This window comes from Phoca vitulina, unplaced genomic scaffold (genome assembly GCF_004348235.1).
Source record: "Phoca vitulina isolate PV1807 unplaced genomic scaffold, GSC_HSeal_1.0 scaffold16, whole genome shotgun sequence".
Classification (NCBI taxonomy): domain Eukaryota; kingdom Metazoa; phylum Chordata; class Mammalia; order Carnivora; family Phocidae; genus Phoca; species Phoca vitulina.
The window spans coordinates 22,978,626-22,992,157 of record NW_022589719.1 but is presented as its reverse complement, the minus strand read 5'-3'; the positions used below and the strand labels follow the sequence as shown (position 1 = coordinate 22,992,157).

The 13,532-nt window shown below is 52.3% G+C and overlaps 1 protein-coding gene across 3 annotated transcripts in view; it reads right to left on the bottom strand.

Moving 5' to 3' along the window:
• Window positions 1–13,532, bottom strand: part of CRY2 (cryptochrome circadian regulator 2) — a 34,999-nt gene that overhangs the window by 10,824 nt on the left and 10,643 nt on the right. For all 3 annotated transcript variants that reach the window (XM_032413987.1, XM_032413988.1, XM_032413989.1), the window contains exons 3-11: window positions 11,556–11,698; window positions 9,784–9,968; window positions 8,944–9,032; window positions 3,939–4,079; window positions 2,562–2,873; window positions 2,173–2,324; window positions 1,847–2,049; window positions 1,423–1,515; window positions 116–257 (exon numbers count right to left, since the gene is read on the bottom strand). In XM_032413987.1, the coding sequence (XP_032269878.1) occupies window positions 118–257; window positions 1,423–1,515; window positions 1,847–2,049; window positions 2,173–2,324; window positions 2,562–2,873; window positions 3,939–4,079; window positions 8,944–9,032; window positions 9,784–9,968; window positions 11,556–11,698 (1,458 nt within the window). In that variant the 3' untranslated portion in view covers window positions 116–117. The remainder of the gene's footprint in view (window positions 1–115; window positions 258–1,422; window positions 1,516–1,846; window positions 2,050–2,172; window positions 2,325–2,561; window positions 2,874–3,938; window positions 4,080–8,943; window positions 9,033–9,783; window positions 9,969–11,555; window positions 11,699–13,532) is intronic.

Sequence of the window (13,532 nt, the reverse complement as noted above, 5' to 3'; positions counted from 1 at the left end):
TGCAATCCCCACCCGGTTTTAATCTAGTTTGCTGGGTTTTAACCTTCAGCTCCGAACCCACCCCCACCTCTCCCACCTTCCTTCCCAAAGGTGAATCTAAGCTGCTGTCACTCACTCTCAGACATCCCTGCTCGGCAGCTCTGGGGCGGGCACCTCTGCCACCCTGGCCCGTTTGCTGAGTTCTTCACCCGGGGGCTCCTCGGCTGCTTCCAACTTGCGCTTGGGGGACGCTGGGCCACTGGGTAGTGCTCTCGGGCCTGCAGGGAGGCAGGTCCAAGTGTCACACAGACTGTGCAGCAAGCCAAGACGACCTGAAACTGGGCAGTGGCAGCTCTTTAAGGGGCAGGGAGCCTGCCTCGAAGCTATGCCAACATGTTCCTCCTCAGGCCTGCCCCTCAGCCTTCCTTTCCGCAGTGACCTTGCCCAGAAATGTCTAAGGAGAGCACGACCCGGCCTGCTGGCAGTATGGCCAGCTTTTGGGCCCCAAGCCCCCCAGGCTCCAGGCCAGAGACAGAGCTGGCGTGTGTGCTGCCCTCGCTCCAGAGGTCAGGCATTCCCTCCACGATGCCGGACCGGCCTCCGGAAGCAGCACCCTCGTCTGTGGAGGCAGCCTGGCCGGGCAAACTAGAAAAAGCCCTGGAGTTCTTGCTGCTCTCATCCTACTGATATTTATCCCAGAGCCGAGGAGTGGGGGAGGTTAAGAATTCAGCCCCACCACCGGCCTGTGCTGCCACCTCCTGCCTGGATGACCACGGCTGCCTCCTTTCTAGCCTCCCTGTCCTCGCCCCTGCCCACACTGTCCCCTCCACACAGCAGGCAGAGTGAGCTTTTGACAACCTAGATCAGATCCCACCTCCACGCTGCTCACGACCCGGCAGTGCCTTCTCAGGGCCCTGACGACAGAATCCTACTCCTCCTCATGGGTGTGGAGCCTGGGGTGCTGCTCCGGCCACAGCTCGTCCTCGTCTCATTCTAGCTCCTCCCTCGAGACATGACAGCCACACTGGCTCCCTTTCTCTGTTCCTTGCATTAGCTAAGCTCATTCTGTCTCTTGTCTTTTCTTGCTATTCCCTTTGCCTGGAATGCTCTTCTCCCAGTTCTCGGAAAGCCGGGTTCTGCTTGTGACTCGGGTCCCTGCTTAGACTGGTGTTCCCTCACTACTCCAATCTACAGTACCATCCCCCTTCCCCGGCCCCTCTCATATCAGGTCATTCAATTTTATTTTCCCCAAAAGCACTTTTTATCTGAAATGATCTTGCACGGTTCCTTTACTATTTGTCTCTCCCAAGCGGAATATAAGCTCTATATATGGGGCACAGACTCATTCCGGCCTTTGTCCTCAGCCCTCAATGACTCAAGTGGCAGTAGGTCTGTGGTGTCCTCTGCACGGACATAGGCCACAGGAGGCCAGCTGCTACTCACCTGCACTGCTCATGCTCCCAGTCTGGCCCGAGCTGGGCTCTGCCACCGGGTTGCTGAGGTCTTCCACACAGGAAGGGACGGACGCCAGCAGACCTGGAAGAGAGGCAGGGGAGCAATCAGAATGCCATCTCACAAGACTGCAGAGGGCCACAGGGCAGTTGAAGACAAGACGGGGTGGCGGGGGACAGGGGGTGCTGGGCCATGACTCTGACGTTCCACCTCTCCCCACTGGCCACAACTAAGAGAGGCCTGATCCAGCCCAGCCTGCAGTGCCCTGTGCCCTGGGAAGTCAGGTCAACTTAACAGCTGAGAAGAGAGCACCTGGTCTCCCTTTGCAAATATCTGGAAATCCCCATAGAGCCCGCAGGTACGTCCTTCCCTTCAGTGAGCTGGGGGGTGGGGGATGGGAGTAGTGGCTCCTTACAGAGTCCCCGGTAGCGGGAGAGCTGCTGGTAAATCTGCTTCATTCGCTCAATGTTGAGCCGGCTGGTCTCAGCATGGTTGACAATGGGCCGGGGGTAGTCCACACCAATGATGCACTTGGCTGCCTTCTGAATGGACTCGGGGGCATTCCAGGGCTCATAGATGTATCGAGAGGGGAATCCTTTCAATATGGGCAGGTATCGCCTGAAACACACACGTTGGACAACGGTCAGCACACGGCGACTCTCCTTCAAAGGGCCACGGGTATCTTATCTTAGGAGCCGGCCCCAGCAGCCAGGAGCCAGAGAGCCCGGACCGCAGCCTCACCTGATGTAGTCTCCGCTGGGGTCTGTGCGGCGGCCGAAGCCCACAGGGCAGTAGCAGTGAAAGAACTGCTGGAAGAAAGCACTGCAGGACAGCCACATCCAGCTGCCTGCATTCACGCTGAAATCCGCATCCAGGAGCAGCTCATCAAATACCTACATGGGGACAGGGTGAGATAGTCAGCCTCGATGGGGACCTACTGCCAGGTGCTCCCCAAGTTACCACATGCCCCATGGAGAAGAGAGAGCCGAAGCCCTTCTGCTGAGGGCAAGCCAAGAAGGATTTGGAGGGGATCCCCTGGATCCAGGGATCCCACCTCAGGCCAGAAGAAGGCTGCCCTTGCTGGGCCTGATGAGAGGGTACGGGCTAGCTTCCCCTGAGAGCGCACTCACCCGGACCCCGCTCTCCCAGCTGACCCAGAGGTCCCCGCGGGTGAGGAAACAGGCCACGGCATGCCGGGCCAGATGGTGGATCCAGCCCTCCTGCCTCAGCTGGGTCATGATGGCGTCGATCCAAGGGAAGCCTGTCTTGCCCTCGGCCCACTTGGCCAGGGCCTCGGGGTTGCGGTCCCAGGGGATCTGGATGCAGATGGGGTTCCCTTCCATTCGGTCAAACCTGGGGTTGTTGGTGGCTGCCGTGTAGAAGAACTCTCGCCATAGGAGTTGCCCAAACAGGGAGAGGGGGGGCGTGCTGTTCCGCTTCACCTGGGGGTGGGGGCAGCACACAGATGTAACACTGGCCCAGCTCTCGGCGCCATGTCACTCAGATCTCTCCCACAGAGCAGTCTGGAGCTGCTACGAATGTGGTGGCTCCAAACCCCCTGGACACATGGAGGGGACTATGCCCTAGCAGTGGCCCAGCGTGCCCGCAGACTGAAACCCACAGCACTCCCTGGCTGTGTGCACCGGGAACCAAACTCCGTAGGCCTGGCCCATGATCCTCATCCTCAAGGGTGCCTGCTTGGCTCTACTTTCTAGAGTCAAAGGGAGTTTACCCAACAGCATGCATAAAAAATGCTCAGTTTAGATTCTGGTTAAATAAGTGATTACAACAGCCTGGATCTGGGGCCTTGAGGGAATTAAAAGATCAGACCAGGCCTCCAAGCAAATAATGACTTTCCTGAAATCACAAGATTCCAAACTGGTAAAGCCACCCCATGCCACAAAATCCTGCTACAGGCAAGGACAGGGAAACAGCGTGAAATGACACAGACATAAGGATGACCTGCTGAATGCGGATAGTTGGATGTGTCGCCCTCTTTCCTTCTGGGGGCAGGTGCACTACCACAGGGTTATTTGCCTATGGTCCATACACGACAGCCCTGCATTCAGCCCGGGTCACTTCCCCGTTACTGGTAGGCAGGTTACTGCTCCTGGGCTCCCCCGTTAAATGCTCTGCGCCAGCCCCACAGAGGGCTGCTGTGCTCTTCCGCTTGGGACTGGTTCCAGCCTTGCCCTCCCTGCCTCCCAGCCCGAGTGCTTGCCCGGCAGATCTGCCACCTGGAGGGTCACACCCTGAGGTCAGCTTTTTGGCCTGTCCTGCTCTACTTGATAACCTGGAGTTTATTTAGATCAGCAGTTTGGGTGGCGCTGGGTTCTGCCACCTCTTGGATGTGACTCCTCCCTACCTTCTCTGGACTGTACACAAACATAAGCACCCCCAGAACCCACAACCCGGTCCCCACCACCAGGGCCAGCGGGGAAGGCCTCTTTGCAGGGTGTCTGGCCTGCAACCGGGGGCAGGGCGTGTTGCCCTCACCGCGCCCTCACCTTTTTATACAGGTCCCACAGGCGGTAGTAGAAGAGACGGCTCGAGAGGCAGCCGAAGCGCAGGTAGGGGCTGAGGCCCGTGGGGCTGGCCAGCAGGGAGTTGGCATTCATTCGGGGTCTCTCATAGTTGGCAACCCAGGCCTGCAGCGGGAAGAGAAGGTGAAGAAAGGAAAGGCCTGGACGTTGCCGAGAACGACCCCAAGGCAGTGCTTTACCTCGCGCTCACCGTGGCCTCTCCCGTGGGGAGACAATCCTCTGGGCCAGCACTTATCGGTACCTCCTTTTGAAAACGAACCACAAAGCTCAAAGGATTATGTGGCTCTTCTCGGGTTACAGAGGTGCTAAGAGACAGGGCTGGGCGGACTTTGCTTCTAACTCCAGATTCCACCTATAGCTGGTAAGTGTTTCTACCTCAACTCCTCGCACCCTCTTTTCCTCTTCGTGATGCCTCTTTCACAAACTTGACACCCTCTGCAGACCTCCTCCTCCACACTTCCCCACCACCCCTCAGCAGATGACTTCCCTTCCTTACTGTAAGGAAATGCAAGCCTTCAGCTGAAAAACTCCTCAACTCTTAGCCACCAAATCTATGAACTCACCTGGGTCCACACCTCCCCATCTCCTCCCCACCGCCTCTCTGGTGACTCTGCCCAAGGCCAAGGTCTCCCCTGGCTCTGGAGCTCTCCCCTCTTCCTTCCACTGCACCTTCCATCTCTCCCTCTCCAGTTTCCACTCCAAGAACATTGGGAAAATCATCTCATTTCTTTGCAAAGAAAAAAAAAAAAGAACCTCTAGGAAGCCTGTGGACCTCTATCCTGTCCACTTTCTTCTCTCCACAGCCCATGTCCCATAGCCACCTGCACTTCTTGGCCCACCCCAGCATGGCTTCTGCCTTCACTGCTCCCTCCAAGCTGGCTCCCACAGAGTGCCTGTGATCTCCACGCCACTGAGTCCTGCAGGTGCTTGCCTACCATATTTTCGGACCTCTCAGCATACCTCACCCTGCTCTAGTCTCCACACCCTCTGTTCCCTTCGCCTCTGGACTCCACACACTCCTGGCTGCCTCCCACGTGGCTGGCTGCCTCCCCTCCCAATCCCTTCAATGTTGGCATCTCAGGGCCTGTGCTGGGCCCCTACTCAACTGTGTTCCTGGGGAAGCACGTCCAGTCCCATGGCTCCCAATGCCACCTCTGTGAGGATGATCGACACGTTGGTGGCTCCAGCTCAGACTGCTTAGCTACTGCTTAGCTAGACTCCCAGATCACTCTATCCAACTCCCTGCCAGGATCTCTACCTGATTGCTATCCAGGCCCCTCAAAGTGTAACAGCTCTTTTCTACAGACCACCCTTCCATGGGCATTTCTAGCTCAGAAAGCGCACAGTCATCTACCTGGGTGCCCAAGCCAGAGGCCTGGCCATCACCTTTGACTTCCTTGTCACCAAGTCCTGTCAATTCTACTGTTCAAATACTCCTCAAATCTGTCCTTTTCTTCCCCTCTTGCTACCAACCTGGTTCAGGCTAAGATGTAGACTAGACAACTGTGACAGCCTCCCAACTGACCTCCCTGCATCTTCTCATCCCCCCTCTAATTCCATCTCCACAGTGGGAGCAGAGCAATGGCTTAAGAACACCGTCCTGCAGGAACAAACGTGCACTGGGATTCCTGTTGCTGTTAGGATAAAGTCCCAATCTTAAACATGGCTTACAAGCACCCCACTGTCTGGATGAGCCTGTCTTTCTTAAGCTTCATCTCTTGCCACTCTCTTGTAAGCACCACACTCTTGCGGGCCTTTGCACACGCGGCTCCCTTGGCCTGGAATGCTGTCCTGCTTTTCACTCACTTTCCCTTGGTTAACTCTGACTTTTCCTTCAAGTCTCAACCTAACAGTCACCCCCTCTGCAGGTAACCCCTCAGGTATTAGGTTAAGTGTCTCTGACAAACATTAGTATATTTGCCTGCTCACGCCCTTACGCACCTCCCTCTGAAAGCCTTTTTATTTTAAGTGAAGTACAGATACGGAAGTAACACAGGTGTGTGGCTTAATGAATTATTCTAAGGCAAACACTTATGCAACAATCACCAAAGTTCAAGAACTGGAACTTTGCTGGCCACCCCAGAAACCCTAGTCACAGTCCCTTCCTGGCCCCACAAGTGACCACTCACCGAACTTTTATAATAATCACTTCCTTGCATTTAAAAATGCTGATGTTTTCCTATTTTTGCAAAGCATATTTGGGAGGGAGGGCTTTATCTTTTTAGTTATTCCTTGCATTTTTTAGAGGGGGGAGGAGCAGAGGGAGAGGGAGAATTTTAAGCAGGCTCCATGCCCTGCAAGGAGCCTGACTTGGGGCTCAATCTCAAGACCCCAAGATCATGACCTGAGCCGAAATCAAGAGTTGGACACTTAACCGACTGAGCCACCCAGGTGCTCCTATTCCTTGCATTTTTAAGTGGGTTTTTTTTCAACCACATGTGCATCCCTAGGCACTATAGTTTAGCCCTGGCCATTTACAGGACTTTGATGTGTTATTTAAGTTTCTTTTAATCTATGTATTTCCGGTCATTTCTTTCTTCCCCTTGCTTTGTGAAAGAATCCAGGCCATCTGACTTGTACTGATTCTCACAGTCTGCATTTTGCTGAGTGCACACTGATGGTGTACTGCCTGCAAATTGGTGGCTGGGACCAGAGACAGGACTGGACTCAGGTTTGATTTCTTTGGCAAGACTATGGGGGGACAGAATGCCTGCCTAGCTCTCTTTATGGGGTTAGCAGTCATTAACGTACAACACGTCATCATTGAAGGCTACAAAATGCTGGTATTCTAATTCTATCATTCCGTTTTCATTTAAAAATGGGGATACTTTTAAAAAGAGATGCTTGCCCTCATCTACTATTTTGGGTAACCCAGTAGTAAAGATCATATGGATTGTCTCCCCTTTTTGGTGACAGCACCTACTTTTCTTGTGGTGATCCAGCCTTCCCTAATCTCAGTCCAAGTGGGTGAAGTGCAGCTAAGCTCACCTTCTGACTCTGGGAGTAGGCTCAGGATGCAAGTCTGACCAGGGAGAGCACCCCTTCCTTGGCCATGATGACTGAGTCAGGGACTGTCACATGACCCAAGCCAGGCCAATGAAAACACTCCTCGGGACTTTTCCTGGAGCTTTTGGAAAGAGGCATACCACACTTCCGCTGGTGTGCTAAGCAGATCGAAAATAAGCTGCTGGTGACCACTTTGCCACTGTTTAAGGAAAGCCTACCCGAGAATGAACTAACAGAGACAAAAGCCGAGCTCAGAGATGGAGAATGTATTCCCGGTAGCATTATTTGGACATGTGAGTCCAACTGTGCCTAAAGGCTACACCTTAGACTCTTAGTTACATGAGCTCAAAAACACCTTTTTCAAAAGCCAGCTTGCAAATACAAACTGATTAATGAAAAAAAAAACTCTCTTGCTCTTTGCTCTCCTAACCCTTTGAACCACTCCTTTCCTGACCCACAGTACATTGTAATTTCTTGTTTCAATGTCTGTCATCTGCAATAAACTACTCTCCTGGAGACAGACTCCATACTTGCCTCACTGGGCAGTCTTTCCAGCAGCTAAGCTATCTTGACATGAGTAGACAGATGCTCACTTCAGTGTTAGAAAATGGAAGACTGAAATAAACCTCCTCAGAGCAGGTTACACTCCTGCTCACAGGCCCCTTTTCCTCTCCCAGTCGTAGGACACAACGTTCCCATTGGCCACCAGGGAGTCTGAAGGATCCTGACACAAGGCCCTATGACAGACCAGACCCAGGGATATGTGGAAAAGGACCCCCTGACTTGGTGATCGAAGGGGCAGCCCTTCACAAAGTGCTTTTAAAGTGATGATAATCCACAAGGCTGTAAGTTAGCTCTTTATACTTGTCAGTCTTATTCTACTCCTGCCATCCTGTTTGTCACCTCCACCACTCTGCCCCCTTGGCCTGGCCTGTGTCCCCAAACTGATCCCAAGAATCTCTGGGTAAAGCTCCTGATGTGGACAAGGACAGCTGGTCCTCCCCAAAGCCCTTGGACATCAGTCTCATCCTTTTCAGTTGGTGGGGCTGGCTGAAGGTAACACCCAGATAGGCCTATGGGTCTAAGGGAGGTGGGATCTGAGGCACATTTTCACTGCTGGTGAGGCACCTCCAGGGCTGGGAAGCATTTTTCCTATGTAGGTCTGCCTATTTTTCCTTGTTCCATAGTTATCACCTGGCTGCTGGGCCAAATGCTTACTTATCTGAGAATACAAAAGGTTGTGAACTGGTCTACAAACCAGCAACATCGGGCAGAAAACCAGCAACTGACTCAGTCACAAGAACCTTCTCTGCTCCTCTAGCCCCAGGGTCATGGAAGCCATGTGACATTGTTAAGGAGTGCCTTTGGGGCCTCCGCCTCTTTCCTTCCCCTTGCCAATCCCCACTTCACTGGGAGGTGGGCTATTTGTTCTCTGTGTCCAAACAAATGGAAATCAATGCCTTGGAGGGGACCCAGCAAAAGTTGAGGAGGGGACACATAAACACAAAGAAATTAATCTTATGGACTTCATTGACCAGACACCCTCTCAGTAAGGGGAACCTGCATAGAGATGGAAAAAAAGCAATCTAAGGTAAGTTCTGGAATCACACAGAACAAGATCTAAGTCTACTATTTCCTAACTGTGTGACCTCAGGCAAGTTACTTATCCTCTCTAAACCTTAATTTCCTAATCTGTCAAATGGAGAGCTTAACACCTACCTGGTAGGGATATTGAAAAGACAACAGGAAATTGTGCAAGTAGGTACTTTACCCAGTGACCAACATGTGGTAAGCACTCACTAAATGGTAGCTACTATTACTGCTGTTACTGCCATCAGGAAGGTTTTTCACTTTCAAGCACTTTGAGCTAAGAGGCACTAAAAGCCATGAAGCTGACCCTCACATCCCCTGCCACCTGGGCGCTAGCACCCGAAGTTCTGTGTCCCAGAAGTGGGGGCCATACCTTCCGTTCCAAATGCTTATCCAGGCGGGCCAGAGCTTCTGTCTCTCCTCCTTGCCAAACAGCTGGGCCCAGTCCTTCAGTAGGGAACCCTACGCGAGGAGGAAGAGAAGGTCACAGGACCAGAGGTCAGTCCATTTCAGTGATAGCTCAGCAAGTCTTGACACATCGGTATGTTCTTTGAGCTTTGTGGGAACTGAACCGTGTGTTCTTGGTGCTGCTGGAGCTGAGATCATCTTAACATTTCAGCGTTTGCCAGGTCATCCCAGTTCTCTTTCCGTCGTGACTTTTTTTCTGTCCTCTCCCTTGCCTTCCCTAACCCTGCCACTCCTCATTCCAGGCACACGAGAACAATCCTGTCCTGCCCGCCCTATCGGGTTGGCTGGCAATGATTGCTGTTTTCAGGTGAGAAAGGCTAACTTTATTCAGATCAAAAAATGGGGGGTGGGGAGGAAGGGGAGAAAGGGTTCAGTCAGTAACCTGAGGGGCTGACAGACCCCCTCTCAGTGGAAGCAACACTAGTGAACTTGGTATTGAGGAGCCCACTGATGCCAGCACTATACTGGGCCTGTATCTTCTGAGAGAGAAAAGTACAAAAACAGGAGCAGGAATTAGAAACATAACATTATGTACATGAGTAGGAACAGAAAAGAGACTGGGAAGACATGCTCCAAAATAAGTAGTGGCTATCTCTGGGTGGCGGGGTCATAGTTATTGTTATTCCCATTCTGGTTTCACTGTATCTTCAACACCGGGTATAATAACATGCATCACTTTGATAAAGCAGAAAAAACCTGGTTAGTTATTTTACAAAAAAGGGGGCTCTGGGCAGGAAGTACGCACCCAACTCCTCGAGGGAGGGCACGCCATAGGTGTCATCATGGTTCTCCTGGATGTCGGCCCTGCAGCTCTCCATCTGCTGGCTCGTCACGGAGCCCACGGGCTTCTTGGGCAGCTCCATGCGGCTGATGATGGCCTGAAAGCGCTTGTAGGTAAGGGGCGGCTTCTGCCCATTCAGCTCAATAATCCTGGGAATCCCAAAGCACACCTAACGTCATGCACGAGGCCCTTCATTTCAGGTCCCTGCCCGCCCAGAAAAGAGCCCAAACTTTGAAGGCTTGGAGGGTAGCTTTCCTCATCCACTCACGGGTCCCACCCCTAAGTGGAAACGAAGGGGCAAGGGAGGCTACATCTCCATTTTACCGAGAGGGAAAATGAAGCCCAGGGAGCTGGAGCAGGTGCCTCAGGTTATGGAGCAAGGCAGGGCCAAAGCTGGGACTCAATTCCAGGTTCCCTGGTGTCGACGTGGAGCCTCCTAAAGACAGAGACTGACCATATCTCTCTAATCACAGAAAAATCCCCACTAGCCTTCTTGGTACTCAGCCTGTGTGTCCAAGTCACGGGAATCCCCATGGCGCCTTCCTCTCTATCCCAGCGTAAGCCTTCAGGAAGTTCTTTGATAAGAACTGCAAGCAAGTTCCTTTGTTGAAAAATCATTGCCTTCTTGGCCCCAATTTATTAGAACAGAGAGGTGGAGAACAGCCTATCCTTCCTAGATCAGAGACTGGGACTGGGATTAATAGCAACAACTATTTAAAGGGTGTTTGGCAGCTTACAAAATCTGTTTTCATGATCAAGGGAAACAGAGCCGCATTCAGGTAAGAAAAGAAGATACAGGACTGAGGAGGAGAATCGAGGCCGTTTCTATAGAATGCCTTGGGGTGGTCTGGAGCCAGATTCCCAGGGCTCTCCCTGTTGGCCAAGCGGCAGCTTACGCAAGACCTGGCTGGCTGGGTGAGTTCCCTGTGGGGATATAAGGTTGGCTGCAGCCCCTGCAGCACCTCCCCGTCCTCTGGCACGCGGCAGGAGGAGGAGCTCCACACCCAGCAGCTCCTCCGGAGAACTAGCTCACATGCAGAGACGTGTGACCTGGCCTCCTGGCAGCCACCACTGGGTCTGGGAGAGGGGGGCAGGGAACAGTGACGGCTGCCGGCTTGGCAGCAACAGCAGCAGGAGGGTGACAGCTCTACCAGGGAAGGGGAGGAGAGGGTTTCCTCCTAGACGCTCTGAAAGCAGAGGCCTGTCCCTAGGGAAGGAGGCTGCTCTGTAGTGATGGGCCCCCTGCAGGGAGCTCTAGAGCCTCCTGCACAACATCTAAATGCATGGCCTGGAAACCCAGATAGCCAGAGGAGCCCAGGGAACCCGTATTAGGTACAGAAACAGGACCTATGAGAACAGAGCTCTGTCGGGAAGGGCATAACAGGCAGGGTCCACTGAGGTCAGAAGACAGCCTTTCAGGAGCAGGACAGAAGTGGAAGCATGAGGAGGGGACAGGACAGCAGATTAGGAGCAGATCTATGAAGATCTTGCATGGGGATCCTCACTGTTCTCACCCCTCGGCCCTAGTAAGCCTCTTTGCACCCAAATCGGGTAAAGCTCTTTGTGATCTGTTCCACAGGCCCCAACTCTGGCCCATTCCCCTCCAGCTTCTAGAAAATGCCATACTTCATGTGCCAGGTGGCTCTATTGGTAAATCTCCCAAAGTTCTGCTCAGCAGGGGCCCAAACCACCAACTCCCACAATTGGCAACCTGACCCCTGGGACCCATGTCTTACTTGTCCAGGTCATAGAGAGTATGAGAGTTCTCAGTCACCACCTCCACACCGGCCTCCTTGGCCATCTTCATGATGGCTGCATCCCGTTCTTTCCCAAAGGGTTCGGAGTCATATTCAAAGGTCAAGCGGGTCACCCCCCATTCCTGTGGGGAGAGAATCTGTTATGCTAAACACTGTTTGGGGAGAAGAATGCAGCTGAGGACTCAGCTCCTTCCTAGGAAGAGACGAGTCTAGAGACCTGTCAGAATGGGCTGCATAACAAACTAGGGACAAAGATTTGAACTGGAAAGCAAACAATCTGAGGTTCCCAAGGGTTGAGGAAAGCAGGCCTTTGAGGTGAGGCCACCAGCATGGCAACAGTGGAGCCCGAGGCTAGTGGAATTAAGAGAGAGGTGGGTAGCCCTGTACATTTGCTGTGTCCTGGGGTAGGAGAATGCAGCAGGAGGCTATAAATACAATGCTCCCAGGGGAGCCCCTAGTCCCAGAAAGAAGCACTGACTCACTGGTGCAGACAGTGGGGGAAACGATCACTGCCTCCCTCCTGCCCAGCATGCCTTTCCCAGAGCTCCTCAGAGCCCTACAAACTTCTGGCTTAGTTTTCTTGGCAGACTTGCGCTATGTGAAGTGTCCTAATGGTTTCCACAGCAACACTCCTGAGGCCAGTAGCAAATAGAGCTAATAGGCTCTAGCTCTCAGAAAAGCTGGGGAAGGAGGAGCAATCCTTAGTCCAGAGGTCAGAGAAATCAGACCAGAAGGGCCACATGTTAAAAAAGAAGGGAATTCTTTTCCAAGCCTTTAGTCTTTTCTAGTAGAATTTTCTAGATTTCCTTGCAATGCTGGGAGAAAGCTGGCCCAGTAAAAGGTTGTACAGATAACCCACAGAAAGCCCTAGAACATGACTGGCAAGAAGAAAACCGCATTCCAACCAAAGTCTCTGGTCATAGCCCCTTAATACTCTAAACACCTAGGGCAAATGTCCTGGTCATGCGGGACCTAATTCAGTCCTGCCTGTGGTGTGGGTCCTGAGCAGGGCTGGCTATCCCTCATCCAGGATAACGGGACTAAATATTTATTGAGCCCTTACTATGAGCCAGGTACCATGCTTAGCAATTCATATAGATGACATTAACTTGGTGAATAATAAAAAAAATATTATTAGATGCCACTTTCTCCAAGAAGCTTTCCTTGACCTTCTCTTTCAACAGGATTTTCCTGCACGTTGCCCTTTTCCCATCACAGCATTTATCATATGGCAGTGAAGTTGCCCATTACTTGCCTGTTTCCCCCATTAAGAGTGTGAGCTCTCAGAGCAGAAACCATGCTGTCTCATCATTATCCTAGTACCTCACTGGGGGCCTAGGACATAGTAGAAGCTCAATAAATATATGGTAGTCGCCTCCTGTCTGCAGGGATGTGTTCCAAGACCACCAGTGGATGCCTGCAACTGCAGACAGTACTGAACCCTACACAGAGTGCTATGGTTTTTCCTATACATACTTACTTAGGATAAAGTTTAATTTATAAGTTAGGCACAACAGATTAACAAGAGTAACTAATAATAAAATAGAACAACTATAAAATACACTGTAATAAAACTTACGTGAATGTGGTTCTCTGTCGTAAAACACCCCTTGCTGTACCTTACACTGCACTGTCCCTTCTTCCTGTGATAACGTGAGACGATATAATGCCTACGTGAGGAGGTGAGTGAGGGGACGGACGCAGGTGTTGCGATGTGGTGCTGAGCTACCGATGACCTACTGACTCTGTCAGAAGGAGGATCATCTGCTTCCAGGCTACGGCTGACAGCAGGCTGACAGCAGGTGACGGATAAGGGGAGAGGGGGACTATTATATGCTAAAGGACTGACTGATCTCTCTGTACCTCTGGGCCATTGCTGGGTTGGCCTCTGAGGTGCTAGGGGGAGAGAGGGGAGACAATGCAGAGGAGAAGAGGCCACTGTGTTTTGTGGTGTGC